General features: G+C 42.1%; 1 protein-coding gene across 1 annotated transcript in view; it reads right to left on the reverse strand.

Moving 5' to 3' along the window:
- The window catches only part of zgc:154058 (Transmembrane protein 150A-like), a 123,657-nt gene extending 96,047 nt beyond the window's left edge, over positions 1-27,610 (reverse strand). The window contains exons 1-2 of the mRNA XM_061910108.1: positions 26,975-27,610; positions 24,937-25,156 (exon numbers count right to left, since the gene is read on the reverse strand). Coding sequence (XP_061766092.1) covers positions 24,937-25,049 — 113 coding nt within the window. The 5' untranslated portion in view covers positions 25,050-25,156; positions 26,975-27,610. The remainder of the gene's footprint in view (positions 1-24,936; positions 25,157-26,974) is intronic.

A 27,610-nucleotide genomic window follows, 5' to 3' on the forward strand; every position in this document is an offset into this window, starting at 1 on the left:
CAGACTGTCTATGAACAAGTCAGCCTATATATTTATGTTCACAAATAGCACTGTCGAAATAAATAGGCAGAAGCGCGACACAGACACTCTTGAACATTTTCTCGTCTCCTTCTTTGTTCCAACTGAGACTTGGTTTAATATTGCAGTCATGCCTACCACTGCCGCCCACATCCGGTAATTAGTTTACACAATATTCACGTCGTCACATTATATCCTTTGATAGCATGTTCTGATTGATGGTCCGCAATGACAGAATGTTTAACAGGCTGAATATTACATTTTATTAATATAGAGAAGGTTTAAGCCATTGTCATGCAGAGATATGCATGCAATGAATTTGTAATGTCCAGAATATCAGAAGCATTTATTCAGGTACAAATATCACGTATTAAATTAGCAAACATCTTCGACAATCAAACCATGTTCGTGACGATCCACATTTTGTGTTAATAATACGTGAAACTGGAATCCAAACATCCTCCTCTTAAAGTGAAACATTATCACCAAACCTATGCAAGTGTCAATATATACCTTGATGTTGCAGAAAAAAGACCATGTATTTTTTTAACCGATTTCCGAACTCTAAATGGGTGAATTTTGGCAAATTAAACGCCTTTCTGTTTATCGGGCTTTTAGCGATGACGTCAGAACGTGATGTCACCGAGGTAACACACCCGCCGTATTCATTTTCACATTACAAACACCGGGTCTCAGCTCTGTTATTTTCCGTTTTTTCGACTATTTTTTGGAACCTAGGAGACATCATGCCTCGTCGGTGTGTTGTCGGAGGGTGTAACAACACTAACAGGGAGGGATTCAAGTTGCACCACTGGCAAGAAATCTGTCGCCAGACCCCCATTGAATGTACCAAAGTGTCTTCACATTTGACCGGCGATGCTAAGACAGACATGGCACAGAGATGTATGGATAACCTGCAGATGCATTTGCAACGATTAAGTCAACGAAATCACAAAGGTGAGTTTTGTTGATGTTGTTGACTTATGTGCTAATCAGACATATTTGGTCACGGCATGACTGCCAGCTAATCAATGCTAACATGCTACGCTAATCGATGCTAACATGCTATTTACGCTAGCTGTATGTACATTTGAAACTAGATACCCACATTTAATGCGAAACAAACACTTACCAATCGACGGATTTAAGTTGCTCCGGTGTCACAAGATGTGAAAGTCCCGATCGTTCGGTCCGCACATTTTACCGGCGATGCTAATAAGGCAGCCATGCTATGGGCCACTTCATTAGGTACACCCACGCTTTGGCCGAATAGCGTCAATAGCTATTCGCTCAATAGCTTCGATTTCTTCTTCAATTTCGTTTTCACTATCTGCCTCCATACTCGGACCATGTGTTTCAATACATGCGTAATCTGTTGAATCGCTTAAACCGCTGAAATCCAAGTCTGAATCCGAGCTAATGTCGCTATATCTTGCTGTGGTAACCGCCATATTGTTTGTATTGGCAGCACTGTATGACGTCACAGGGAAATGGATAGTGGTTTCGAAGATAGCGAAAATAAGGCACTTTAAAGCTTTATTTAGGGATATTCCGGGACCGGTAAAATTTTGAAAAAAAATACAAGCCACTGGGAACTGATTTTTATTGTTTTTAACCCTTTTGAAATTGTGATAATGTTCCCCTTTAAAGCAAGTGCTTCTACAGCAGGAATACAAATTCTGTATTCCTACAAAATACAAAATCTGGCAAGACATCAACGCTCTGCTGGTAATTCTTTTGTCCTTTCTGCGTTGAGCTGTTTGAAAAAGGCGTAAGTTAAAGAAAAAAAACATTTCATTAAAGAAAACTAATTGTCCAGTTGTGGTATTAAAACTTGAAAATGATCTGTCTAGGGTAGACTTAATAATGACGAACAATTATAATTACCTGCGATGATTTATCGTGATTAATTTTAAGGTTTACTATGAACAATGTGATTAATTGCGATTCAATATTTTAAATTGTATGAGAGCCCGAGTAAAATATAATAAATCTATGTGTGGCAGCATAGCAGAAAGTTATTGTAAATTTCACTTTTGCATCTCATTGCACATCATTAAAAGACAGAGGGAGACTTTACTCCGAAGAGATGTACTAAATAATTATGATGTACAATGATTCAGATTATCCGCTGATGATGATCTTATGTGCATCAGATAATCTCTACTTTACATTCTGAATTAAAATACATTTTGACAAATGTTTAATCATATTTACTGTAAGTGAATAATGCCAGGCCATATGATTATTTAAATTCATACTCTGGCCACTTTAATTAATATTGAATTTTTTGGAACCTTTTATTCATCAGAACAAAACCCAATTATTCAAGGGGTTTCATCTAAATATGTTAATCCCATTTTTAAAAACCAATAAGGTTGTTACATGCGTTTTAAAAAAACTGGTCCAACCAAATCAATGTAATAATTGTTTTTTACTGCATGTAAACATATGAAGTGTGTGTGTATGAGGCGGCGATGTTGTGTTTAGGGTGGGATGGGGGGAACTTTAGGAGTCTTGTATATGAGGGCCAATAATTTGGTGCTTTGAGCCTGACTGGATCTCATGATATTATGTACGTGTACCTAAGTAAGTCAATTAATTAATCTATTTAAGTGAAATTAAAAAGGATCATTAAACAATTTTATGACCACTTCCTTATAGTCCACATAACATGTAAAGGTGTTGTTTAGGTCAAAATTTTGCATGAATTTGGTTTTACAGAACATCTTAAAGCCGCTTTCAATTTTTTTGTGGGCGGTTTTATTTACGTGCCTCCACTTTGACTGTATCCTCTCTCCGTCAGCCATGTTTTAGTTTTTACCGCTTCCCTATTGAGTCTACTGACTTATATACAGTAAATTAAAACTATGCTACTTCTTTGTTAGAAATGACAACAGCGGAGGATGCATGTGCACGTACGAGCCAGTCTTCCCCACAACAAGAGGACAGACAAAAAGAAGAAACTTAGGCTCCTTCGTCTGCTAAGGTTATCCAGGGTATATCCCACCTAACCTTATCCTTGTCCACACGCACACAATGGTTGTTTATGACCCCGCCCCCCTCCATCCGCCGGTGCAATGCGACCTCGTACGCATGCGCGGAAAAATGCGCACGTCATAGTCACCTCCAGTGTTGCTTTGTGTGCAAGTTTTTGAATTAAATTTAACTTATCTGAACAATATCCAGTGTTGTGGTATTTCAATTAACTGGAATCCAGTGTGCTGTGGGACTCTACTGTAGTGACTCACACCTGAGCCATCATATATTAATCAACTCTTTAATGAACACGTGAAAGTTAACAATATGATAAATAAAATTTTGCATCAATCAATCTAGGTATTTAGATATCTGGTCAGCACACTCACTCTTTTGCCTTCACCTTCATTGTCGATTAGTTTTTGGTGATTTTATATACTCTAGACCTAGACGTTGGCGGACAATAACTGATACAGTCCCAAAGCAATTGCTGTTTTCCGTAGTCTTCCCTTGACGGCCAGGTAATACAAAACACACGCTACCTTTTTTTAAATCACATCCACGGGATCGCACATTCTCGTTGTGTCTCCTTTGACAAAGTTTTTCGGTAAGTAGAATCACAGCTGAGCTGGACATTCGAAAGTTCTCTTGCCGTCTGAGAAGTGTTGTATCCGAAATAGCTGCAATCGCTTTCTCTTAAGGTGTTCATGTGTGATTTCCACGTCACTTCTTCTCCGAACTCAGTTTGTAAACAATCGAGGAGTCCACACAAAACTAAGGGCCGGAGATTCAAAAAAACATGGCGCACTTACCCGTGTAGAAAATTATCCAAAGAGGGGAACCTTAAACAATAGTTTAGTATAGCTGACACGGTGTTTAGGCTAAACAATTATTTGTTTAAGGAGTTATCTGGCTTAATGTAGACAGGGCCTAAGTGACTACAACTTCGGACTACAATAAAGGACTAGCGCTAAGCTTTTCGGGTAAATCTCTACCATGTATGGAGATATCTGCAACGTCGCATGTTGGTAAACGGGCTCAGTGTTTCCCCCAGAAGATGTGTTAATTAAGGTGGTGTCTCTCCGGCAGGGGGTGGGTGGGTGTAAGGATCGGTGTAACTCGGCTTGTCGTCATCACGTCTCCACCTCGTCGCTGCCACCACAGCCTGGGGGGCAATAGACTACAGGCTGTAGTGAAGTAGGCCGGGTTCGTTGCGTGAATAAGCCTACAATTTTTGTTTGTGTTTTCCGCTCCTTATGCTGAATGGCGATATACGATATATAACTCGATATTTTTTCCATAAATTAAAAACAGTCCTTATCACCTGAGGTAGTAAGTATGTCATTATATGCCATATGCTGACATATGTTCAACTCATCATGCTTAATGTATTAAAGCATTTGGGAAGCCTGTAGTTGATTTTTATCATGTAAATGTTATATTTTTATCAATATGTGATAGCAGGGACCCTGCAATTCAAAACTAGGCTGCTACATTTCTAATGATTAATGTAACTATAGCTGAAAAAAATAGTACAATAGCAATAGGAGAGACTATTCATCCAAGAACACCATGGAGTTCATGGAGGCTTTATGATGAAGTTACCTTATTATATCAATTATCAGACACCTTCAGGAAACTCTTAATTTAACACAAAGTCCTTTTTTGCTGCTTCAATACAGCTCAATCAACGCAGAAAAATGTAAAGTGAAATAACAGACAGACAGAGCTATGCTGTCCGTAACACACACACACACACCGCAAAATTAGCTAACGTTACGCTAAAAGCTAATTAGCTGAGCTGCCGTTTATGTTTCTAGAACAGGGGCGCTCACACTTTTTCTGCAGGCGAGCTACTTTTTAATTGACCAAGTCGAGGAGATCTACCTCATTCCTATTTATAATTTATATTTATTTATTTATGAAAGAGACATTTTTGTTAACAAGTTAATGGTGTTTAATGATAATACAAGCATGTTTAACACACATAGATTCCTTTCTTTCATGAAGACAAGAATATAAGTTGGTGTATTACCTGATTCTGATGACTTGCATTGATTGGAATTAGACAGTGGTGCTGATAACGTCCGCAATTTCAAATGGAGGAAAAAAAAAGTCCTCCTTTCTGTCCAATACCACATGAAAGTGGTTGGTTTTGGCATCTCATTTGTCCAACTTGCATACTGGTTTTCAAACACTTTGTTATGAGAGTAGCATATGTGTGTGGCCCTTTAATGTCTGGCAGCAGGTGAGTGACGTCAGTGAGTGTGCGGGTGGGCAAGCAAGTGAGAAAGCGGTCGCTGAGGGCGGGGGAGAAATACATTGGCATCAAACTCCGTAGCTTGCTAGCTTGTGCACGCTAGCTTTCTGAGACTCTTATTTTGTTAGCACAGGCAGGATGAAACAGGTCTTTTATGGTGAAGACAGGAAGTGTGCAGTCGGTCTTTAGAGTTTTGACAGCAGGTACGGAGTCTCTAGAAATAAGATGAGTTTCTCTGCGTCCGCCCTGTTAGTGATTTTTTTCTTAAATATGAGCTCGCAGCAGCCAGCGTCATCTCACAAGATCCTCGGGTGCCGAGAATGTCAAACAACTGACGAAAGTGAAGTCTTGGTATGATTGATGATTGCTCATTTTTATGTCTATTTTTTAATGCCTGGCTTGAGATCGACTGACACACCCTCCGAGATCGACCAGTCGATCGCGATCGACGTAATGCCCACCCCTGTTCTAGAACGTCAATGGGCTCCTAGTGATGTTATTAGTAGTTGACTGCGAGGTGTTTATTAATTTGGGGGGAGTCCACTGCCTGATGCTTACCTGATAAAAACACCTATCTGCTCATCACGACACTGGAGCACTGACTCCATGCACTCTGAATACGCACTGCTGATAGGCTGTTACCGCTCTGCTTGTAAACAATCGGATGGTTCTGTGGGTGGGACAATGCTGGGTGCTGCAGAGAGTACTGATGGAGACAGAGGCAGAGGCAGAACGAAGCGGAGCACCTTGTTAAGACTTTAGCTTAGGCGGCGGCTCTTTGTTGTTAAGGCAGCCCGCCTTAGCAACAAAGTGCTGCGGGAAACCCTGGGGGCTTATCTAAAACGGAGACAAAATTGTTTTATATCTCCTCAACACTTCCATGGTTTCATTTACATTTTTGGCCCTCATTGCCCTTACACAAAAACAAGTGCCAACAAGCAAGAAATGTGGGTTTTGCATAATAGGACCCCTTTAAATGAAACACCCAGTCTGTATAGAATACACAACTGTGAACATTTGGATGCGGGCCATCTGTCTCACCCCCCAACCCCACCCCATGGTTTGCTTTTCTCCTCTAATAACAGAGTGCATAATACCAGAGCTGTCAGCCCAAACATGACTAGGAGGCGCTCTCTTTCTCATTTTTAGAGTTACTGCAAAGACATAAGATATGGACTGTCATGCACAGTTCACTTTTTAACGGGACCGGTGATCCAAGGGACTTCTTCCTGGAGAGCTAATCCAAATGCAATCGCCATGGCTCCCAGGAATTTAGGGTAAACACGCAGTGTTGCTCTCTTGGAAGCAAATAAAGCCAGAAGGATCTTCGATTTTTTTTTTTTTTTGCTTCAATTAGAAGCTGCTTGGAATGTGGCCTGAGTATATCACTTCACTGAAAAGAAAAAAGATTTTTGTAGATTATATATACAAAAAAATACAAAGATAGGGATTGCAGGTTTAACTGTTAAAGGGGAACATTATCAGCAGACCTATGTAAGCGTCAATATATACCTTGTGGTGCAGAAAAAAGACCATCTATTTTTTTAACCGATTTCCGAACTCTAAATGGGTGAATTTTGGCGAATTAAACGTCTTTCTGTTAATCGCGCTGGAGGCGATGACGTCAGAATGTGACGTCGCCGAGGTAACACACCCACCATTTTCATTTTCAACACATTACAAACACCGGGTCTCAGCTCTGTTATTTTCCGTTTTTTTTGACTATTTTTTGAAACCTTGGAGACATCATGCCTCGTTGGTGTGTTGTCGGAGGGTGTAACAACACTAACAGGGAGGGATTCAAGTTGCACCATTGGCCCGAAGATGCCAAAGTGTCTGACGCCAGACCCCCATTGAATGTGCCAGTGTGTCTCCACATTTGACCGGCGATGCTAAGACAGACATGGTACAGAGATGTATGGATAACCTGCAGATGTATTTGCAACGATAGTCAACGAAATCACAAAGGTGAGTTTTGTTGATGTTGACTGCCAGCTAATCGATGCTAACATGCTATTTACCGGAGGTGCTAAAGCAGACATGGCACAGAGATGTATGGATAACATGCAGATGCATTTGCAACGATAGTCAACGAAATCACAAAGGTGAGTTTTGTTGATGTTGACTGCCAGCTAATCGATGCTAACATGCTACGCTAATCGATGCTTACATGCTACGCTAATCGATGCTAACATGCTATTTACCGGCGGTGCTAAAGCAGACATGGCACAGAGATGTATGGATAACCTGTAGATGCATTTGCAACTATATTACGTTTCCTTCCAACCACACTAAATGCAAAAAAAAATACTTATCAATCGACGGATTTAAGTTGCTCCAGTGTCAAAAGATGTGAAAGTCCTGATCGTTTGGTCCGCACATTTTACCGGCGATGCTAACGCAGCTATTCGGCCATGCTATGGCTATGAATAGCGTCAATAGCTATTCGCTCAATAGCTTCAGTTTCTTCTTCAATACTTTCATACTCCAACCATCTGTTTCAATACATGCGTAATCTGTTGAATCGCTGAAATCCGAGTTTGAATCCGAGCTAATGTCAATATATCTTGCTGTGGTATTCCCATTGTTTGTTTACATTGGCAGCACTGTGTGACGTCACAGGGAAATGGCCAGTGTCTTCGCAGAGAGCCGAAAATAAGGCACTTTAAAGCTTTATTTAGGGATATTCCGAGACCGGTAACATTTTTAAAAAAACTTCAAAAAATACAACAAGCCACTGGGAACTGATTTTTATTGTTTTTAACCCTTTTGAAAATGTGATAATGTTCCCCTTTAAAAGGGAAAACAGCACTTTATTTGGAATTTTCCCTTTTATTCACAATCCTTTTGTGAGAGAAGCACACGTCTTTACTTTTTTAATGCATTCTAACTCCTAAATAAACGCTAGCAAAACTCATCTAACAATGGGATTCATGATGTCATTGTGCCCATAAAACCCCCTAAAAATACAGCCAAAAACCGCCAACAACACTCCCTCGACATCTTGTGACATGAATGTTAACCAAGTATTAACGATGATGTTATTAAAATCGCTAACGTTAAGGAACTACTTTTAGCGACGCCGTGATCACAGAGCGCTAACTATCTTTATGCTGCTACAGTATTGACATACGGAGCCGGCGAGCTGCTGCGTAGCCTCTGACCTGATGAAAGTAAGGCTCATTTCAAATACCCCTCCTGCCCCCTTGTTTTTGCACTCCCTCCTTGGTTTTGCGCGTTCACATCAATCAAGGAGCGTTCGAATTATCAATCAGGTAGGGGAGGGAGAATACATTCCCTCGAAGACCTCCCTACACTATCCAGTGCAAGGATAAAGATGGCACAGCTGAAACTCAGAGAAGCGTACAAATATAGGTAATAATTTTTTGTTGGTTCTGTGATGTAGTATAGTTCATATCCTTCCAGATCAAAATCTATTCCTTTTTTATCATCAATCCATGTTTCTGTGACGGCGATCACTTTGAAGGGTTCGTTGATGTGTTCCAAAAAGTTCTTATAGTTGTTGTAGTTTGCATAAAAGCTTCTGCTATTAAAATGAATAATTGACCATTTGTTATCACTTTTAATGATGCTATTGTATTGCTCATCTGTGTAATAAAAACAATTATTACTAATGTGGGGGAAAAAAATTGTATCTGGATCTATATCGTTTTCCAAATCCTGGTTTTTGTGCTCTTTGTTGCAGAAGTTTTGTAGTTCCATATTTCCTTGCTCAACAATCTTTGATGTCGTTTCAATAATCTCTATAAGTGTAGATGGATGCAGTCCTGAATCTAAGTCTTCTTTTTTAGCCGTTCCTTGCAGCGTAATAGTGTTGATGTTGAATTTAAGTCAAGAGTCCATTATCATCGTTGTTGTGGAAGCTGTGTAAACTTAAAATTTGTCCAGGTCTTTGATGTCATTGACAACAATTACTCTTGCTTCTGGACCTCCATTCAGCTCGATGTAGATCTTACAGTTGGCGCTCCAAGTTCCCTGGATTGATTGATTGATACTTTTATTAGTAGATTGCACAGTTCAGTAGATATTCCGTACAATTGACCACTAAATGGTAACACCCGAATAAGTTTTTCAACTTGTTTAAGTCGGGGTCCACGTTAATCAATTCATGGATTTTTCCCTGCTTTCTCATGCGATTCCAGCATTACGTTTAGTGAGATCCTCATTCATGTACACATTTGTTCCCTTCAGCTTCTTTCCCTGTCTCAGCAATGCCATTTTAGATTTTCTGTTTACAAGTTTACTGCGGATGTTGTGGATAGGTGGAAGGAATACTTCGAAGACCTCCTCAATCCCACCAACACGTCTTCCTATGAGGAAGCAGTGCCTGGGGAATCTGTGGTGGACTCTCCTATTTCTGGGGCTGAGGTCGCTGAGGTAGTTAAAAAGCTCCTCGGTGGCAAGGCCCAGGGGTGGACGAGATCCGCCCGGAGTTCCTTAAGGCTCTGGATGCTGTGGGGGTGTCTTGGTTGACAAGACTTTGCAGCATCGCGTGGACATCGGGGACGGTACCTCTGGATTGGCAGACCGGGGTGGTGGTTCCTCTCTTTAAGAAGGGGGACCGGAGGGTGTGTTCCAACTATCGTGGGATCACACTCCTCAGCCTTCCCGGTAAGGTTTATTCAGGTGTACTGGAGAGGAGGCTACGTCGGATAGTCGAACCTCGGATTCAGGAGGAACAGTGTGGTTTTCGTCCTGGTCGTGGAACTGTGGACCAGCTCTATACTCTCGGCAGGGTTCTTGAGGGTGCATGGGAGTTTGCCCAACCAGTCTACATGTGCTTTGTGGACTTGGAGAAGGCATTCGACCGTGTCCCTCGGGAAGTCCTGTGGGGAGTGCTCAGAGAGTATGGGGTATCGGACTGTCTTATTGTGGCGGTCCGTTCCCTGTACGATCAGTGCCAGAGCTTGGTCCGCATTGCCGGCAGTAAGTCGAACACATTTCCAGTGAGGGTTGGACTCCGCCAAGGCTGTCCTTTGTCACCCATTCTGTTCATAACTTTTATGGACAGAATTTCTAGGCGCAGTCAAGGCGTTGAGGGGTTCCGGTTTGGTAACCGCAGGATTAGGTCTCTGCTTTTTGCAGATGATGTGGTCCTGATGGCTTCATCTGACCGGGATCTTCAGCTCTCGCTGGATCGGTTCGCAGCCGAGTGTGAAGCGACCGGAATGAGAATCAGCACCTCCAAGTCCGAGTCCATGGTTCTCGCCCGGAAAAGGGTGGAGTGCCATCTCCGGGTTGGGGAGGAGACCCTGCCCCAAGTGGAGGAGTTCAAGTACCTAGGAGTCTTGTTCACGAGTGAGGGAAGAGTGGATCGTGAGATCGACAGGCGGATCGGTGCGGCGTCTTCAGTAATGCGGACGTTGTACCGATCCGTTGTGGTGAAGAAGGAGCTGAGCCGGAAGGCAAAGCTCTCAATTTACCGGTCGATCTACGTTCCCATCCTCACCTATGGTCATGAGCTTTGGGTCATGACCGAAAGGATAAGATCATGGGTACAAGCGGCCCAAATGAGTTTCCTCCGCCGTGTGGCGGGGCTCTCCCTTAGAGATAGGGTGAGAAGCTCTGCCATCCGGGAGGAACTCAAAGTAAAACCGCTGCTCCTTCACATCGAGAGGAGCCAGATGAGGTGGTTCGGGCATCTGGTCAGGATGCCACCCGAACGCCTCCCTAGGGAGGTGTTTAGGGCACGTCCAACCGGTAGGAGGCCACGGGGAAGACCCAGGACACGTTGGGAAGACTGTGTCTCCCGGCTGGCCTGGGAACGCCTCGGGATCCCCCGGGAAGAGCTAGACGAAGTGGCTGGGGAGAGGGAAGTCTGGGTTTCCCTGCTTAGGCTGTTGCCCCCGCGACCCGACCTCGGATAAGCGGAAGATGATGGATGGATGGATGGATGTTTACGAGTTTCACGAGCACGACTGGAGTGGCGTTGTTGTCTCTTCTGTTCAGTGGGATGCATGTTTCGATGGTATTAATGTCGATTTCAATTTCCTTTGATTGCAGGAAGTTGACCACTTGCTGTTCTGCTGAGACAAGATCCATTTCATCTGGTTCACCTTCATTATTCACAGCTTTCGCATAGGATCTTGGTTTAATTCGGGGCTCTGTCACGATGATATCATTCATTCGTTTATCCTGCTCCATTTCATTTATGATATTCCACAGCATGTAGTTGTCTTCTTCGAGGGTCTTCATTTATTGGCGCATTTCTTCTTGAAAGATCTTCATTTGTTGGCACATATCAGAGACGTGTAAAGAATGCAGAGCGAGGCACAACACACGGCAGGCTAGCAGCTAGGACAACTTGCAAAAGCCAGAGCTGGAAGACCCTCCTGCCTCGTTAACATCTCCCGTTTGGGAACACTTCGGCTGCGCGGTGAGATACAACAATGAAGGACGGAGGTTTGCCGACATTGTTCAGCAGCAGTAGGGTACGCCTTTGCCAACACGTCAAACATGCTAACCCCTTTGAAGCGTCACCACCGCATTCAAACAGCCTCTCCTCGGCGAGTCAGGCAGGGCTGAAGCAATAACAAATGGTTTTATAGCAGCAGATTTAAGACCATCCATCCATCCATTTACTACCGCTTGTCCCATTCGGGGTCGCAGGGGGTTGCTGTATTGCATTAAAACTAGAATTTGACCCACTTCTATGGTGGAAGAACATCCATCCATCCATCCATTTCCTACCGCTTATTCCCTTTTGGGGTCGCTGGCGCCTATCTCAGCTACAATCAGGCGGAAGGCGGGGTACACCCTGGACAAGTCGCCACCTCATCGCAGGGCCAACACAGATAGACAGACAACATTCACACACTAGGGCCAATTTAGTGTTGCCAATCAACCTATCCCCAGGTGCATGTCTTTGGAAGTGGGAGGAAGCCGGAGTACCCGGAGGGAACCCACGCATTCACGGGGAGAACATGCAGACTCCACACAGAAAGATCCCGAGCCTGGGATTGAACCCAGGACTTTCTATATTTTGCTGCAGACTTTTCACATCTTGATTGTGTTCTGTTAATTGCTTTTAACAGATCTTTTTTTATTTATTCTTTCAATTCATGGAGTAATTTTAGTATTACCCCTTCTTTATCCCCATCATGTCCTGTGTCCAGTCTCAAATCTTGGTCCCAGTTGTGTCCTGTGTCGGCTGACACCGAAGGTTTCGGGCTTTCAGTCTTCCCTTTAACTTTTGGAATTGTGGCAGATCGATGACGTCAGTGCCTCTTGTGTCTTAAACGGCAGTTACTTTAGCAACTTGCAGCACGTCTAACTTGGTTGTTCTAACAATGCGTACCTGGCGTTGTTCACAGACTCTCCTGTGGCTGTGATCGCAAATCAGTGGTCAAAACAAAAAACGCGGTAGCAAAAGCGGAGCCTTTTTCTTTTGCGTCATTTCTCATGAACAGGAAGTGGTTAGCGCCTTGCACGGGAGCTTCCGCCATCAGTGTATGAATGTGTGTGTGAATAAGCTTAAAAGTTCAATGTAATTTAGAAAAAGTTGCAATGTTGACTAATAAAACAAAGCTGTTTGTTTTTTTCTTTCAAACTGCTCAAAACATAATATTGAATCAAAATCAATGTTATTAGGAAATATTGACCTATCCAAGGTTCCCATTACTTCACATCAAATATTCCACTAATAAAAATATTTTTGGTGGAAGATTTTGCAAATTTGGTAAATATCCATCCATCCATCATCTTCCGCTTATCCGAGGTCGGGTCGCGGGGGCAGCAGCCTAAGCAGGGAAGCCCAGACTTCCCTCTCCCCAGCCACTTCGTCTAGCTCTTCCCGGGGGATCCCGAGGCGTTCCCAGGCCAGCCGGGAGACATAGTCTTCCCAACGTGTCCTGGGTCTTCCCCGTGGCCTCCTACCGGCTGGACGTGCCCTAAACACCTCCCTAGGGAGGCGTTCGGGTGGCATCCTGACCAGATGCCCGAACCACCTCATCTGGCTCCTCTCGATGTGAAGGAGCAGCGGCTTTACTTTGAGTTCCTCCCGGATGGCAGAGCTTCTCACCCTATCTCTAAGGGAGAGCCCCGCCAACCGGCGGAGGAAACTCATTTCGGCCGCTTGTACCCGTGATCTTATCCTTTCGGTCATGACCCAAAGCTCATGACCATAGGTGAGGATGGGAACGTAGATCGACCGGTAAATTGAGAGCTTTGCCTTCCGGCTCAGCTCCTTCTTCACCACAACGGATCGGTACAACGTCCGCATTACTGAAGACGCCGCACCGATCCGCCTGTCGATCTCACGATCCACTCTTCTGGTGAATAAATAACCAAAAAATGTATATTTTGTGAAGTGAAGTGAATTATATTTATATAGCGCTTTTCTCTAGTGACTCAAAGCACTTTACATAGTGAAACCCAATATCTAAGTTACATTTAAAGCAGTGTGGGTGGCACTGGGAGCAGGTGGGTAAAGTGTCTTGCCCAAGGACACAACGGCATTGACTAGGATGGCGGGAGCGGGAATCGAACCTGCAACCCTCAAGTTGTTGGCACGGCCGCTCAACCAACCGAGCTAAACCGCCCCACATTTTGTTGTTTTCTTACTGTACCGAAAATGAACCGAAGCGTGACCTCTAAACCGAGGTACGTACCGAACCAACATTTTTGTGTACCGTTACATCAAACACAAATATACAATGAAATAAATAAATAAATGATAAATGGGTTGTACTTGTATAGCGCTTTTCTACCTTCAAAGCGCTTTGACACTACTTCCACATTCACCCATACATTCACACACTGATGGAGGGAGCTGCCATGCAAGGCGCCAACCAGCACCCATCAGGAGCAAGGGTGAAGTGTCTTGCTCAGGACACAACAGACTTGACGAGGTTGATACTAGGTGGGGATTGAACCAGGGACCCTCGGGTTGCGCACGGCCACTATCCCAACTGCGCCACGCCGTCCCTAAACTTCTTCTGGGACTCTTATTTCTTTACCGCAGTCAGACATAATTCCATCGATGTCATCAATATTGCAAATTAAAATGATACCAATTCATAATCAATCCAACTGTTGATTTTTACCAGCCCTATTCAACACTGCAAAACAAATGCAGTATAAAATAGAAACACATTTTACATACTAATGCGCCAGGTATGTTGCCAAAAACATTGTCTTCTAAACATTCTTAATAAAGTCAGGCAAAAAAAAAAACAGGAAGAGCACATCAAAGCCGAACACTGCATGTTCAAAAGCAAAAGCAAACAAACATTAGTCGCATCTTCCTTACATCACTGCTGGCAAGCGGCAAGGGTCGATGGTGTAGCAAGAATCGAGCGACGTTTGTCTGACTAGGGGCGTATTTGCACAACTTCGCCACTCCACCTTTGCTCCTGATGGGTCGTGGTTAGCGCCTTGCATGGGAGCTTCCGCCATCAGTGTATGAATGTGTGTGTGAATAAGTGAATGTGATATATAATGTAAGGTGCTTTGGGTATTACTCAGGGTAGGGCTGGGCGATATATCGATATACTTGATACTAGCTCCATCCTATCTTGCCGATTGTATTGTACCATATGTCCCGGCAAGAAATCTGCGTTCAAAGGACTCCGGCTCATTAGTGATTCCCAAAGCCCAAAAAAAGTCTGCGGGCTATAGAGCGTTTTCATTTCGGGCTCCAGTACTCTGGACTGCCCTCCCGGTAACAGTTCGAGATGCCACCTCAGTAGAAGCATTTAAGTCTCACCTTAAAACTCATTTGTATACTCTAGCCTTTAAATAGACTCCCTTTTTCGACCAGTTGATCTGCCGTTTCTTTTCTTTTTCTCCTATGTCCCACTCTCCCTTGTGGAGGGGGTCCGGTCCAATCCGGTGGCCATGTACTGCTCGCCTGTGTATCGGCTGGGGACATCTTTGCGCTGCTGATCCCGCCTCCGCTTGGGATGGTTTCCTGCTGGCTCCGCTGTGAACGGGACTCTCGCTGCTGTGTTGGATCCGCTTTGGACTGGACTCTCGCGACTGTGTAGGATCCATTATGGATTGAACTTTCACAGTATCATGTTAGACCCGCTCGACATCCATTGCTTTCCTCCTCTCCAAGGTTCTCATAGTCATCATTGTCACCGACGTCCCACTGGGTGTGAGTTTTCCTTGCCCTTATGTGGGCCTACCGAGGATGTCTTAGTGGTTTGTGCAGCCCTTTGAGACACTAGTGATTTATATATAAGTAAACATTGATTGATTGATTGATTGATATATCGCGGGTTTGTCTCTGTACGATATAGAAAATGACTATATCGTGATATTCGAGTATACGTTCTCACGCAGTTGCTTTTAGTTGCGGGCATTACACTCCAGGCTCTTCCCACTCTTTCCTGTGTTTCTTTCTCACAGACAGCAAGCGCACCTTCTTACACACGTCACATACGTACACGCCCTCGCGGGGCAGAGAGTAGCAGCATGGGTAACGTTAGCTTTGGTGCAAGTGGTAAGACAAGGGAAAAAAGGTGCCAATCTGGTAACAAATGAAGGAAGAACTAATTCCCAAGAAAAACAGCAGGGGGTCTATCGTCTGGTGGTGGTTTGGCTTCAAGTGGGAATATGTCGAACAGACAACCATAATTTGTCAAGTGTGGGGCACACGCGTTGCTGCAAAAAGTAGCAATACTGGTAATATGTAGCATCATTTAAAAAGTCACCAGCAAGAGAATGAAGAGTGCTTACTCCGCATGTCAACATCTACATTAGGTGCCACGCCGAGGCAAACATTTCCACATCAACACCGTATGAAATAATAGTGAAAACCATAAGGAGATAACGTCCGTAGTAACCTTCCACGACTTGATTTCCTATTATGCAGCCCATTTTTAATTGACAGTTATTGAAATATCTTGTGTGACATCATGCACAAAAGTGCACATTAATTGTTTTAAACTATTGTAGTGGCGTTCTGTACAAAAAGTACACTTTAATTAAAATAAATGATAAATGGGTTGTACTTGTATAGCGCTTTTCTACCTTCAAGGTACTCAAAGCGCTTTGACACTACTTCCACATTTACCCATTCACACACACATTCACACACTGATGGAGGGAGCTGCCATGCAAGGCGCTAACCAGCACCCATCAGGAGCAAGGGTGAAGTGTCTTGCTCAGGACACAACGGACGTGACGAGGTTGGTACTAGGTGGGATTTGAACCAGGGACCCTCGGGTAGCGCACAGCCACTATCCCACTGCGCCACGCCGCCATTAAGTGTTGTTTTGATATGTCATCTTAGTGACATCATGCACAAAAGTGCACTCATAGCTTGTTTTAAAATCCATCCATCTATTTTCTACTACTTGTCCTTTTTGGGGTCGCTGGAGCCTATCTCAGCTGCATTCGGGTAGAAGGCGGGGTACACCCTGGACAAGTCGCCACCTTATGTCTCTGACAATCTTGCACTTTCTGTTTTGAAATGAGATGAATGTTTGTGCAACTGCTTAATAACTGTTTAATAAATACAGTTTTGGTCAATTGGTTTGGCTTCAAGTGGGAATATGTCGAACAGACAACCGTACTTTGTCATGTGTGGGGCAAAAGCGTTGCTATAAAAAAGTAGCATTACTGCTAATATGTAGCATCATTTGAAAAGTCACTCGCTAGAGCAGGGGTGCCCATTACGTCGATCGCGAGCTACCAGTCGACCGCGGGGGGTGTGTCAGTCGATCTCCAGCCAGGCTTTTAAAAAAATAGACCTAAAAATGAGTGATCATCAATCTTCACCAAGACGTCACTTAAATGACATTCACAGTACCGGAGGGTCTTGTGAGATGACGCTGGCTGCTGCAAGATCATTATTATGAAAATATGACCGAGAGGAAGGCGAGAAACACTTTTTATTTCAACAGACTCTCGCGCCGTCCCTTCCGTCAAAACTCTAAAGGCCGACTGCACATTTCCTATCTTCACAATAAAAGCCCTGCTTCATGCTGCCTGCGCTAACTAAATACAGAGTCTCGGAAAACTGGCGTGCACAAGCGATCCCTCAGAAAGCTGGCGTGCACATCACTTGTGCACGCCAGCTTTCCGAGACTCTTATTTTGTTAGCGCAGGCAGCATGAAGCAGGGCTTTTATTGTGAAGATAGGAAATGTGCAGTCGGCCTTTAGAGTTTTGACAGAAGGGACGGCGCGAAAGTCTGTTGAAATAAAAAGTGTTTCTGGCCTTCCTCTCTGTCATTTTTTCATAATAATGAACTGGCAGCAGCCAGCGTCATCTCACAAGACCCTCGGGTGCCGTGAATGTCAATCAAGCAAGCTACGGAATTTGCCGCCAATGTTTTTCTTGTAAAGTGTATGGAAGCTGGATGAATTAATGCCAAAAACCAACCACTTTCATGTGGTATTGTACAGAAAGGACAACTTTTTTTCTCCTCCATTTGAAAATGTGGGCGTTATCATCATTACTGTCTGATTCCAATCAATGCAAGTCATCAGAATCAGGTAATACACCAACTTATATTCTTGTCTTCGTGAAAGAAAGACATCTATATGTGTTACACATGCTTGTATTATCATTAAACACATTTAACTTGTTTACAAAAATGTCTCTTTCATAAATAAATAAATATAAATGATATATATAAATGAGGTAGATCCCCTCGAGTTGGTCAATTGAAAAGTAGCTCGCCTGCAGAAAAAGTGTGGGCACCCCTGCGCTAGAGAATGAAGAGAATTTCACAACGTCCATAGTAACCTACCACAAAGTGAAGGACGAATACTATTTGATTTCCTATTATGCAGCTCATTTTTATTTGACACTTAAAATATCTCTGACCAGGCCCTCGGGAGGGGATCTTGTGATCATTTCCTGAGGATCCTTGATGCCGGGGAATATTCATCCATTTTGCTATGGTCTGGATAGCCTGCTGATCATGAGCCGCAGCAGGATTAGGGGTGTAACGGTACGTGTATTTGTATTGAACCGTTTCGGTACGGGGGGCTTCGGTTCGGTTCGGAGGTGTATCGAACGAGTTCCACACGGACATATTAAGTAACGCACCGCACGTTGTGTAAACGGTGCATACTGAGGCACCATGAATTGATTTACGTGGACCCCGACTAATAAACAAGTTGAAATTCTTATTCGGGTGTTACCATTTAGTGGTCAATTGTACTGAATATGCACTGTAATGTGCAATCTACTAATAAAAGTTTCAATCAATCAAAAAAAACAAAAAACAACACACGGCGTGCTAGCAGCGACTGGGCTATGATAGACTGACCACACCTCCTTTTTTCACCGGATATGTCCTCTTTTACGGGGCTGTCCGGGTGGAGTTTCTTAAATGCCTCGAATGTCCGGCATTTTAAGTTAGGGTTGCGTGTATTTTCAATGTACGTTCAGGGTTAAGAAGGGGTTAAAAAAAAAAAAAGTGTGCGCAGACAACATTCGTGAGGGAGGGGGAGAGACAGAGAGAGCGAGAGTGAGAGAGTTATGATAAACGCGCATGCGTCGCCAGGCTCTGCTTTTTACCCAGAGTTCGGATTTTATTTTTTATTAAGACATGCACCTGGGGATAGGTTGATTGGCAACACTAAAATTGGCCCTAGTGTGTGAATGTGAGTGTGACTTGTCCAGGGTGTACCCCGCCTTCCGCCCGATTGAAGCTGAGATAGGCGCCAGCGACCCCGTAAGGGACAAGCGGTAGAAAATGGATGGATTATCTATAGCAGGGGTGTCAAAAGTGTGCCCCGGAGGCCATTTGCGGCCCACAGCTAATGTTTTAAAGGCCCACAACACATTCTAAAAATACTATTAAAATAAACAAAAACAAACAAAAGTGAAATACAAAAGCTTAAAGGCTAAATGCAATTTAGAAAAAGTTGCAACGTTGACTAATAAAACATTGCTCAAAACATAATATTGAATCAAAATCAATGTTAATATAAATTATTGACCTATCCAAATTTCCGATTACTTCACATCAAATATTACACTAAGAAAAATATTTTTGGTGGAAGGTTTAGCAAATTTGTATAATTTGTATAAATAACCATCCATCCATCCATTTTCTACCGCTTATTCCCTTTTGGGGTCGCTGGCGCCCATCTCAGCTACAATCGGGCAGAAGGCGGGGTACACCCTGGACAAGTCGCCACCTCATCGCAGGGCCAACACAGATAGACAGACAACATTCACACACTAGGGACCATTTTTTAGTGTTGCCAATCAACCTATCCCCAGGTGCATGTCTTTGGAAGTGGGAGGAAGCCGGAGTACCCGGAGGGAACCCACGCAGTCACGGGGAGAACATGCAAACTCCACACAGAAAGATCCCGAGCCTGGATTTGAACCCAGGACTGCAGGACCTTCGTATTGTCTGGCAGACGCACTAACCCCTCTGCCACCGTGAAGCCAATATAAATGACCAAAACTGTACCGAAAATTAACCGAACCGTGACCTCTGAACCGAGGTACGTACCCAACCGAAATTTTTGTGTACCGTTACACCCCTAAGCAGGATGGATGGATATATGTATATATATCTATACAATATTTGGGTATCTTTTCTAATAATGTCTATACTGTAAACCTTGAGTTGTTAAAGTTGGAGTGCACCTCTCTCCTCAAGTGTGTATGAGTGGATGTGTGCCTGTATGAAGGGTTTGCGTGAGCAAAGTATGACTGTTTAATGTCCTTTTAACTGTAGAATCTAATAAAATATATTTGCGTAAAAAAAAGGCTCTGACAATCTTGCACTTTCTGTTTTGGAAATGACATGAATGTTTGTGCCATTGCTTAATAATTTTAATAAATACAGTTTTGGTCAATTGACTTAGTTGTGATTTCCCTCTCTGCATGAAAGTTTAAAAATAGCATATATTAATGCAGTATGAAGAAGAATGTTTTAATGTAGACACATGGAATCATCATACTTCTGTGATTATATGTATCAAGTGTTCATTCAAGGCCAAGGCAAAATATCGTTATATATATCGTATATCGCGATATGGCCTAAAAATATTGAGATATTAAAAAAAGGCCATATCGCCCAGTATACAAATACCAGTTTCTCTTTTCAACATGTTCAAAAAGGAGTAGGAAGAAGCAGAGCTTATTTAATCCTACCCCTTTTCTTTACATAACAGTTGCTAAAACTTTGGTTCACTTCCTGTTCTCAATGTATTCACAATATACTCCATAAGTAATCACAATAAAAATAGATAAAAAAATAATTGGTGAAGTAAGTTTTATTCCATATGATGAGATAAGTAAGATTATTTTGAGAATGAACGAATGAATGGGTGAATAAATTCAGAATGTTTATCATGGTTCTTCTTTTTTGTACTTTGTAAACACTTCCCGTTTGAAGAGTTTCTTGAAATGGATTGTATTAGTACATTGTTTGATTGCTTTGCTTAATCCATTCCATAATTTAATTCCACATACTGATATACTGAAGGTCTTAAGTGTTGTACGTGCATACAAATGTTTTAAATTCCATTTTTCTTTAAGATTATATTTCTCCTCTTTTGTTGGGAAGAATTGTTGTGTATTCTTGGGAAGCAGGTTAAATGATAAATAAATGGGTTGTACTTGTATAGCGCTTTTCTACCTTCAAGGTACTCAAAGCGCTTTGACACTACTTCCACATTTACCCATTCACACACACATTCACACACTGATGGAGGGAGCTGCCATGCAAGGCGCCAACCAGCACCCATCAGGAGCAAGGGTGAAGTGTCTTGCTCAGGACACAACGGACGTGACGAGGTTGGTTCTAGGTGGGATTTGAACCAGTGACCCTCGGGTTGCGCACGGCCACTCTACCACTGCGCCACGCCGTCCCTAGGTTATAGTTCACTTTGTGTATTAATAATAAAAATAATAATGGATTAGATTTATATCACGCTTTTCTATTGTTAGATACTCAAAGCGCTCACAGAGAAGTGGGAACCCATCATTCATTCACACCTGGTGGTGGTAAGCTACATTTGTAGCCACAGCTGCCCTGGGGTAGACTGACGGAAGCGTGGCTGACAGTTTGCGCCCACGGCCCCGCCGACCACCACCAATCATTCATTCATCATTCATTCACCAGTGTGAGCGGCACCGGGGGAAAGGGTAAAGTGTCATGCCCAAGGGCACAACGGCAGCGATTTGGATGTTATTGGGTGGGAAGCGAACCTGCAACCCTCAGGTTTCCGGCACGGCCGCTCTACCACTACGCCATGCCGCCCCGTATAATTTTAGCTGTTTGCAATTTCACTATGTCGTAGAATTTCAGTATCTTTGATTCAATAAATAAAGGGTTTGTATGTTCTCTATATCCAACATTATGTATTATTCTAAATTATCTTTTTGTAACACTGTTAGTGAATGAAGTGTACTTTTGTCATTATTTCCCCATATTTCTACACAGTAACTCTGACATGGTAACACTAGTGAGCAGTAGAGAATATAAAGTGATTTTTGGTCTAGAACATGTTTAGCTTTATTCATTATTGACGTGTTTCTTGCTACTTTATGTTGTATATTTTTTACATGAGATTTCCAGTTCAATTTATCATCAATTATACCTAGAAATTTGGTTTCATTTACTCTTTCAATTTCTATTCCGTCTATTTGTATTTGTGTTTGACTTTCTCTTCTACTTTTACCATCTCTGCGCTGCTGGTCCGCCTACGCTTGGGATGGTTTCCTGCTGGCTCCGCTGTGAACGGGACTCTCGCTGCTGTGTCTTGGATCCTCCTTGGACTGGACTCTCGCGACTGTGTTGGATCCATTGTGGATTGAACTTTCGAAGTATCCTGTTAGATCCGCTCGACATCCATTGCTTTCCTCCTCTCCAAGGTTCTCATAGTCATTATTGTCACCAATGTCCCACTGGGTGTGAGTTTTCCTTGCCCTTATGTGGGCCTACCGAGGATGTCGTAGTGGTTTGTGCAGCCCTTTGAGACACTAGTGATTTAGGGCTATATAAGTAAACATTGATTGATTGATTGATTGAAATAGCATTATTTTAGTTTTACTGAGATTCAATGATAGTCTGTTTTTGTCAAACCATTTTTTTAATTTGTTCATTTCTTCTGTTATTATTTGTATTATCCTCTGTGTGTTCTCTCCTGAACAAAACGCTGTTGTATCGTCCGCAAATAATACTAACTTTAAATCTCTTGTAACTTTACAAATGTCATTTATATAGAGATTGAATAATTTAGGTCCTAGTATTGATCCCTGAGGTACACCACAGGATATATTTAGCATTGTAGAAGTGTGTTCGCCTAGCTTCACGTATTGTTTCCTGTTTGTTAGATAACTTCTTATCAAGTTTAAAACTAACCCTCTGATGCCATATCATTCTAGTTTTTTGATTAAAATATTGTGATTAATAGTGTCAAATGCTTTAGTTGGATCCATAAACACTGCTGCCGCATATTTTTTACTATCTATTGCATTGGTAATTTCTTCTTTAATTTCCATTAAAGCCATTGAAGTTGAAACATTAGATTTGTATCCATATTGGTTCTTTTCGAGTATTCTATTTGTATTTATGAAACTCTCTAATCCATGGGTGTCAAACTCTGGCCCGCGGGCCAAATATGGCCTGCCGTTTAATTTCATTTGGCCCTTGAGGCAATATCAAATTAACATTAGAGCTGGCCCGCCGGTAACACCACATTCATCGCTAATACTCATACTTGCCAACCCTCCTGATTTTCCCGGGAGACTCCCAAAGTTTAGTGCCCTTCCCGAAAATCTCCCTGGGCAACCATTCTCCCGATTCCCACCCGGACAACAATATTGGGAGCGTGCCTTAAAGGCACTGCCTTTAGCGTCCTCTACAACATGTCATCACGTCCTCTTCTCATCAATATAAACAGCGTGCTGGCCAAGTCACATAATATATGCGGCTTTCACACACACATACTTGGTCAACAGCCATACAGGTCACACTGAGGGTGGCCCTATAAAAAACTTTAACATTGTTACAAATATGCGCCACACTGTGAACCCACATCAAACAAGAATGACAAAACACATTTCGGGAGAACACCCGCGCCGTAACACAACATAAACACAACAGAACAAATACCCAGAATCCCTTGCAGAACTAACTCTTCCGGAACGCTACTATATACACCCCCGCTACTACCAAACCCTGCCCACCTCATTTTTATTTTATTTTTGAATTTATTAGCCTGTGGAAAAAGTTAATGTTGATATTTACCTCAGAAGGCTGCAAATAGAAAAGAGGCATTAATTTTTTTAATTACATTTTATTTAATATACCACTGATGTTTTTTGAAAGTTGATTTTGCACTATTACGTTATATAAGCTCTGCCTGTTCCATGAAAGCCCAAATACCCGGAGGGAACCCACGCAGTCTCGGGGAGAACATGCAAACTCCACACAGAAAGATCCCGAGCCCGGGATTGAACCCAGGATTACTCAGGACCTTCGTATTGTGAGGCAGATGCACTAACCCCTGTTCCACCGTGCTGCCCAATTTAAACCTTGCTTGTTCAATATTCAATGCAAAACTTGTTGGGGTCCCTATTAAAAGATTAATTTGTTCAACCTTGGCCCGCGGCTTTGTTCAGTTTTAAATGTTGGCCCACTCTGTATTTGAGTTTGACACCCCTGCTCTAATCTGTTATTGAACAGTTTTTCAATGATTTTAGAAAATTGTGGAAGTAAAGAAACAGGTCTATAATTTGTAAATAGATGTTTGTCTCCAGTCTTATAAATTGGTGCAACTTTAGCTATTTTCATTTTGTTTGGAAATGTACCTGTTTGAAATGATAGGTTACTAATATACATTAATGGTCCTGAAATCTCATCAATAACCTTTTTTATCGTTTCCATATCAATTCCGTTACAATCAGTTGAAGTCTTAGATTTACATTTTTTCACGATGGTAATTATTTCCTCCTGTGTCACATTACTGAGGAACATGGAGTTGGGATTTCGCTCTATGATATCATTATAGTCCTCAATTGAAATTGGGTCTGGAATCCTTTCTTCCAATTTTGGTACAATATTTACAAAGTAATTATTAAAGCTTTCAACTACTTCCTTTATGTTGTCATTATGTTTATTTCCGTCTAAGAAGTATTGGGGGTAATCCTTCTTAGTTAAAGTTTAAAGTAACAATGATTGTCACACACATACTAGAGGAGGCAAAATTATTCCAAGCATTTTTAGTGCCATTTTTAATAATGTTATTGAGAATGCCCCATGTTGCTCGCATATTATTTTTGTTCCTGTCCAATAATTCACTGTAATATTCTTTTCTACATGATTTTGGTATGTTTGTTAACTTGTTTTTATACTTTTTGTACTAAACTTCTGTCTCTGTAGTTCTTTGTACTATACATTTTCTACAGTGTATTCTTCTTCTTACAAGCATTTTTAATCCTTTTGTCATCCATGGTTGATTATTCTTTCTCTGCTTACTACTGAGTTGTCTCCATGGACAGTGTTTGTCATAAAGTATTATGAACTTGTTTAAGAAATGTTCATATGCTTCATCAACCTCTTTTTCATTGTACACATTGTCCCAATCTTGCTTTTGTAGCTCAATTTTGAAAGCAATCATCCTCTGCACAGTCTTCAAAATGTCCTTTTGTCTTCCATGTTCTTTTTGCAGTTTAATTTGCAGTTTAACTTTGAATCAATAGAATGTAGGGGAAAAAAAACAGACTTACACAAGCCAGATCCCAGTGATGGTCAATGCTGGGAGGCTAACAGGCAGGATCACCCACAGAGACATTTCAGGCACCTTGGTGAACCCTCTTTCCTCTTTTTCCTCTTCGACCATCCAAGCAATATGTGCTCAAGTAGTTGTAACATTTAACTGTGTGGGGCTGACATCTGCACGGCCACCAAATGACTCATTTTCCCCCCCGAACACACACGCTGGTGGGACTGGTGAAAAGATGAAAAGAACATGCATGCTGATTAGTTTAGTATCATGGTGGACTGGACCAATCATGGTGCACTTGGACCAGTGGTTCTCAAATGGGGGTACGCGTACCCCTGGGGGTACTTGAAGGTATGCCAAGGGGTACGTAAGATTTTTTTAAATAGTTCTAAAAATAGAAAATATTAAAAAATCCTTCATATTTGTTGAATAAATAATTCAACAAAACATGAATGTAAGTTCATAAACTGTGAACTGTGTTCCATAAATATTGATGGTAAAGATTTTTTTTTTTTTGTGAAGAAATGTTTAGAATTAAAGGCCTACTGAAAGCCACTATTACCGACCACGCAGTCTGATAGTTTATATATCAATGATGAAATATTAACATTGCAACACATGCCAATACGGCCTTTTTAGTTTAATAAATTGCAATTTTAAATTTCCCGCAAGGTATCCTGTTGAAAACGTCGCCTAGCTTCACGTATATGTTGGAGCGGACATTTCAGCCCAGCACCACTCACGGCTAAAAGTAGTCTCTTTTCATCGCATAATTACACAGTAATTTGGACATCTGTGTTGCTGAATCTTTTGCAATTTGTTCAATTAAAAATGGAGACTATAAAGAAGAACGCTGTTGGTGGAAAGCGGTGGATTGCAGCTGCCTTTAGCAACCGAAACACAGCCGGTGTTTCTTTTGTTTGTTGTGAAGCTTTAACACAGAGCGGTCAAGCCAACATGTTTCTCTACCATGTCAACCAATTGTGATATTAAGTCGGCTCTTACCGGAGACTTCAGCGGATTATGCGACCTCCTCCTGCAGCTGTCAAAAAGGCAGCTGTGATCTTGGCTCCTACATTGGCTTCTCTCAGAGACACTGGCGTTCACCGCAGCCCTCCGACTTTCAGGTATGACTTTATAATCTCACTAAAACACTATTACCACAATAAGCAGATAAGGGATTTTCCAGAATTATCTTAGTAAATGTGTCTAATAACAACTGAATCGCTCACACTGCCGTCGCCTTTTCTTTTCTTCTTTTGTGCTTCACTCTAACTTTCCTCATCCACGAATCTTTCATCTTTGCTCAAATTAATGGGGAAATTGTTGCTTTCTCGTTCCGAATTGTTCTTGCTGCTGGTGGCTATGATTGTAAAAAATGAGAGGATGTGAGGAGCCCTACAACCCGTGACATCACGCGCACATCGTCTGCTACTTCCGGTACAGGCAAGGCTTTTTTATTATCGACCAAAAGTTGCGAACTTTATCGTCGATGTTCTCCACTAAATCCTTTCAGCAAAAATATGGCAATATCGCGAAATGATCAAGTATGACACATAGAATGGACCTGCTATCCCCGTTTAAATAAGAAAATCTCATTTCAGTAGGCCTTTAAGTTGATGATTACTTCTATGTGTAGAAATCTTTATTTATAATTGAATCACTTGTTTATTTTTCAACAACTTTTTAATTAGAAATAACTTTTTTTTCCAAATAGCTCAAGAAAGACCACTACAAATTACCAATATTTTGCACTGTTATGCAATTTAATAAAACAGAAACTGATGACATAGTGCTGTATTTTACTTTTTTATGTCTTTTTTTCAACCAAAAATGCTTTGCTCTGATTAGGGGGTACTTGAATTAAAAACAATGTTCACATGGGGTACATCACTGAAAAAAGGTTGAGAACCACTGCACTGGACGATTAAAGGGATGAACATGCAAAAAAACTGGCACTGTGTCCATAAATGAAAACTATATTTTCATCCAAATTCCAATGACTGGTGTTTGTCACCGCAAGACAGCAACAGTTCACTCACCTTCTGGCGTTTGCTAGCAAGTTTCCTTCAGATTCTTTTGCGCCCTTGCTTTCCTCCTCTGGTAGCCAAGTAATTAAAAAAGGAGAGGAAAAGGGAACACAAATCGTGCAGTTTTGTGTCTTTTTCCGGCTGTTTTTCCACCGCGCCTACAGAAATCCCGTTAGCCTTGGGAGGAAGAAAGAGGTACGCTAGTGTTCTCTCAACGTGTATCCCGACCTGCATGGTCGCCGCCACGAGACACTCCAGGGTATCCAGTTGTTTGACTCCGCCCCCCGCAACCTGTGCCGGCGGTGCGCGCCGAGGACTAAACGCAGGGGGCGCTGACGAGTCAACAGGAGGACGCCGAGCTCTGTTTTTGTACGGTAATTCTTCAAGTCTACCGAAAGTTAACTAATTACAGGCTAAATTGTCATAATAAATGTTTAAACGTTTTTACTCGCACCGTTGAAAAGACGCCATGAATATAAAGGGATGTTTGTGGTTTGTATTTGAGGGCATTTCCGGTTTTCTTCATAACCACCATTCCCACTTTTGTGTCAAAACGGCAAAAATTAACGATAATTTCCTGTTTTGCTTTAATGTTTTTTTGACTCAGCTTGACCAGGAAAAGAAATAGAAAGTAAATTAAGTATGTGT

The sequence above is a fragment of the Nerophis ophidion genome, linkage group LG09 (assembly GCF_033978795.1).
Source record: "Nerophis ophidion isolate RoL-2023_Sa linkage group LG09, RoL_Noph_v1.0, whole genome shotgun sequence".
NCBI lineage: Eukaryota > Metazoa > Chordata > Actinopteri > Syngnathiformes > Syngnathidae > Nerophis > Nerophis ophidion.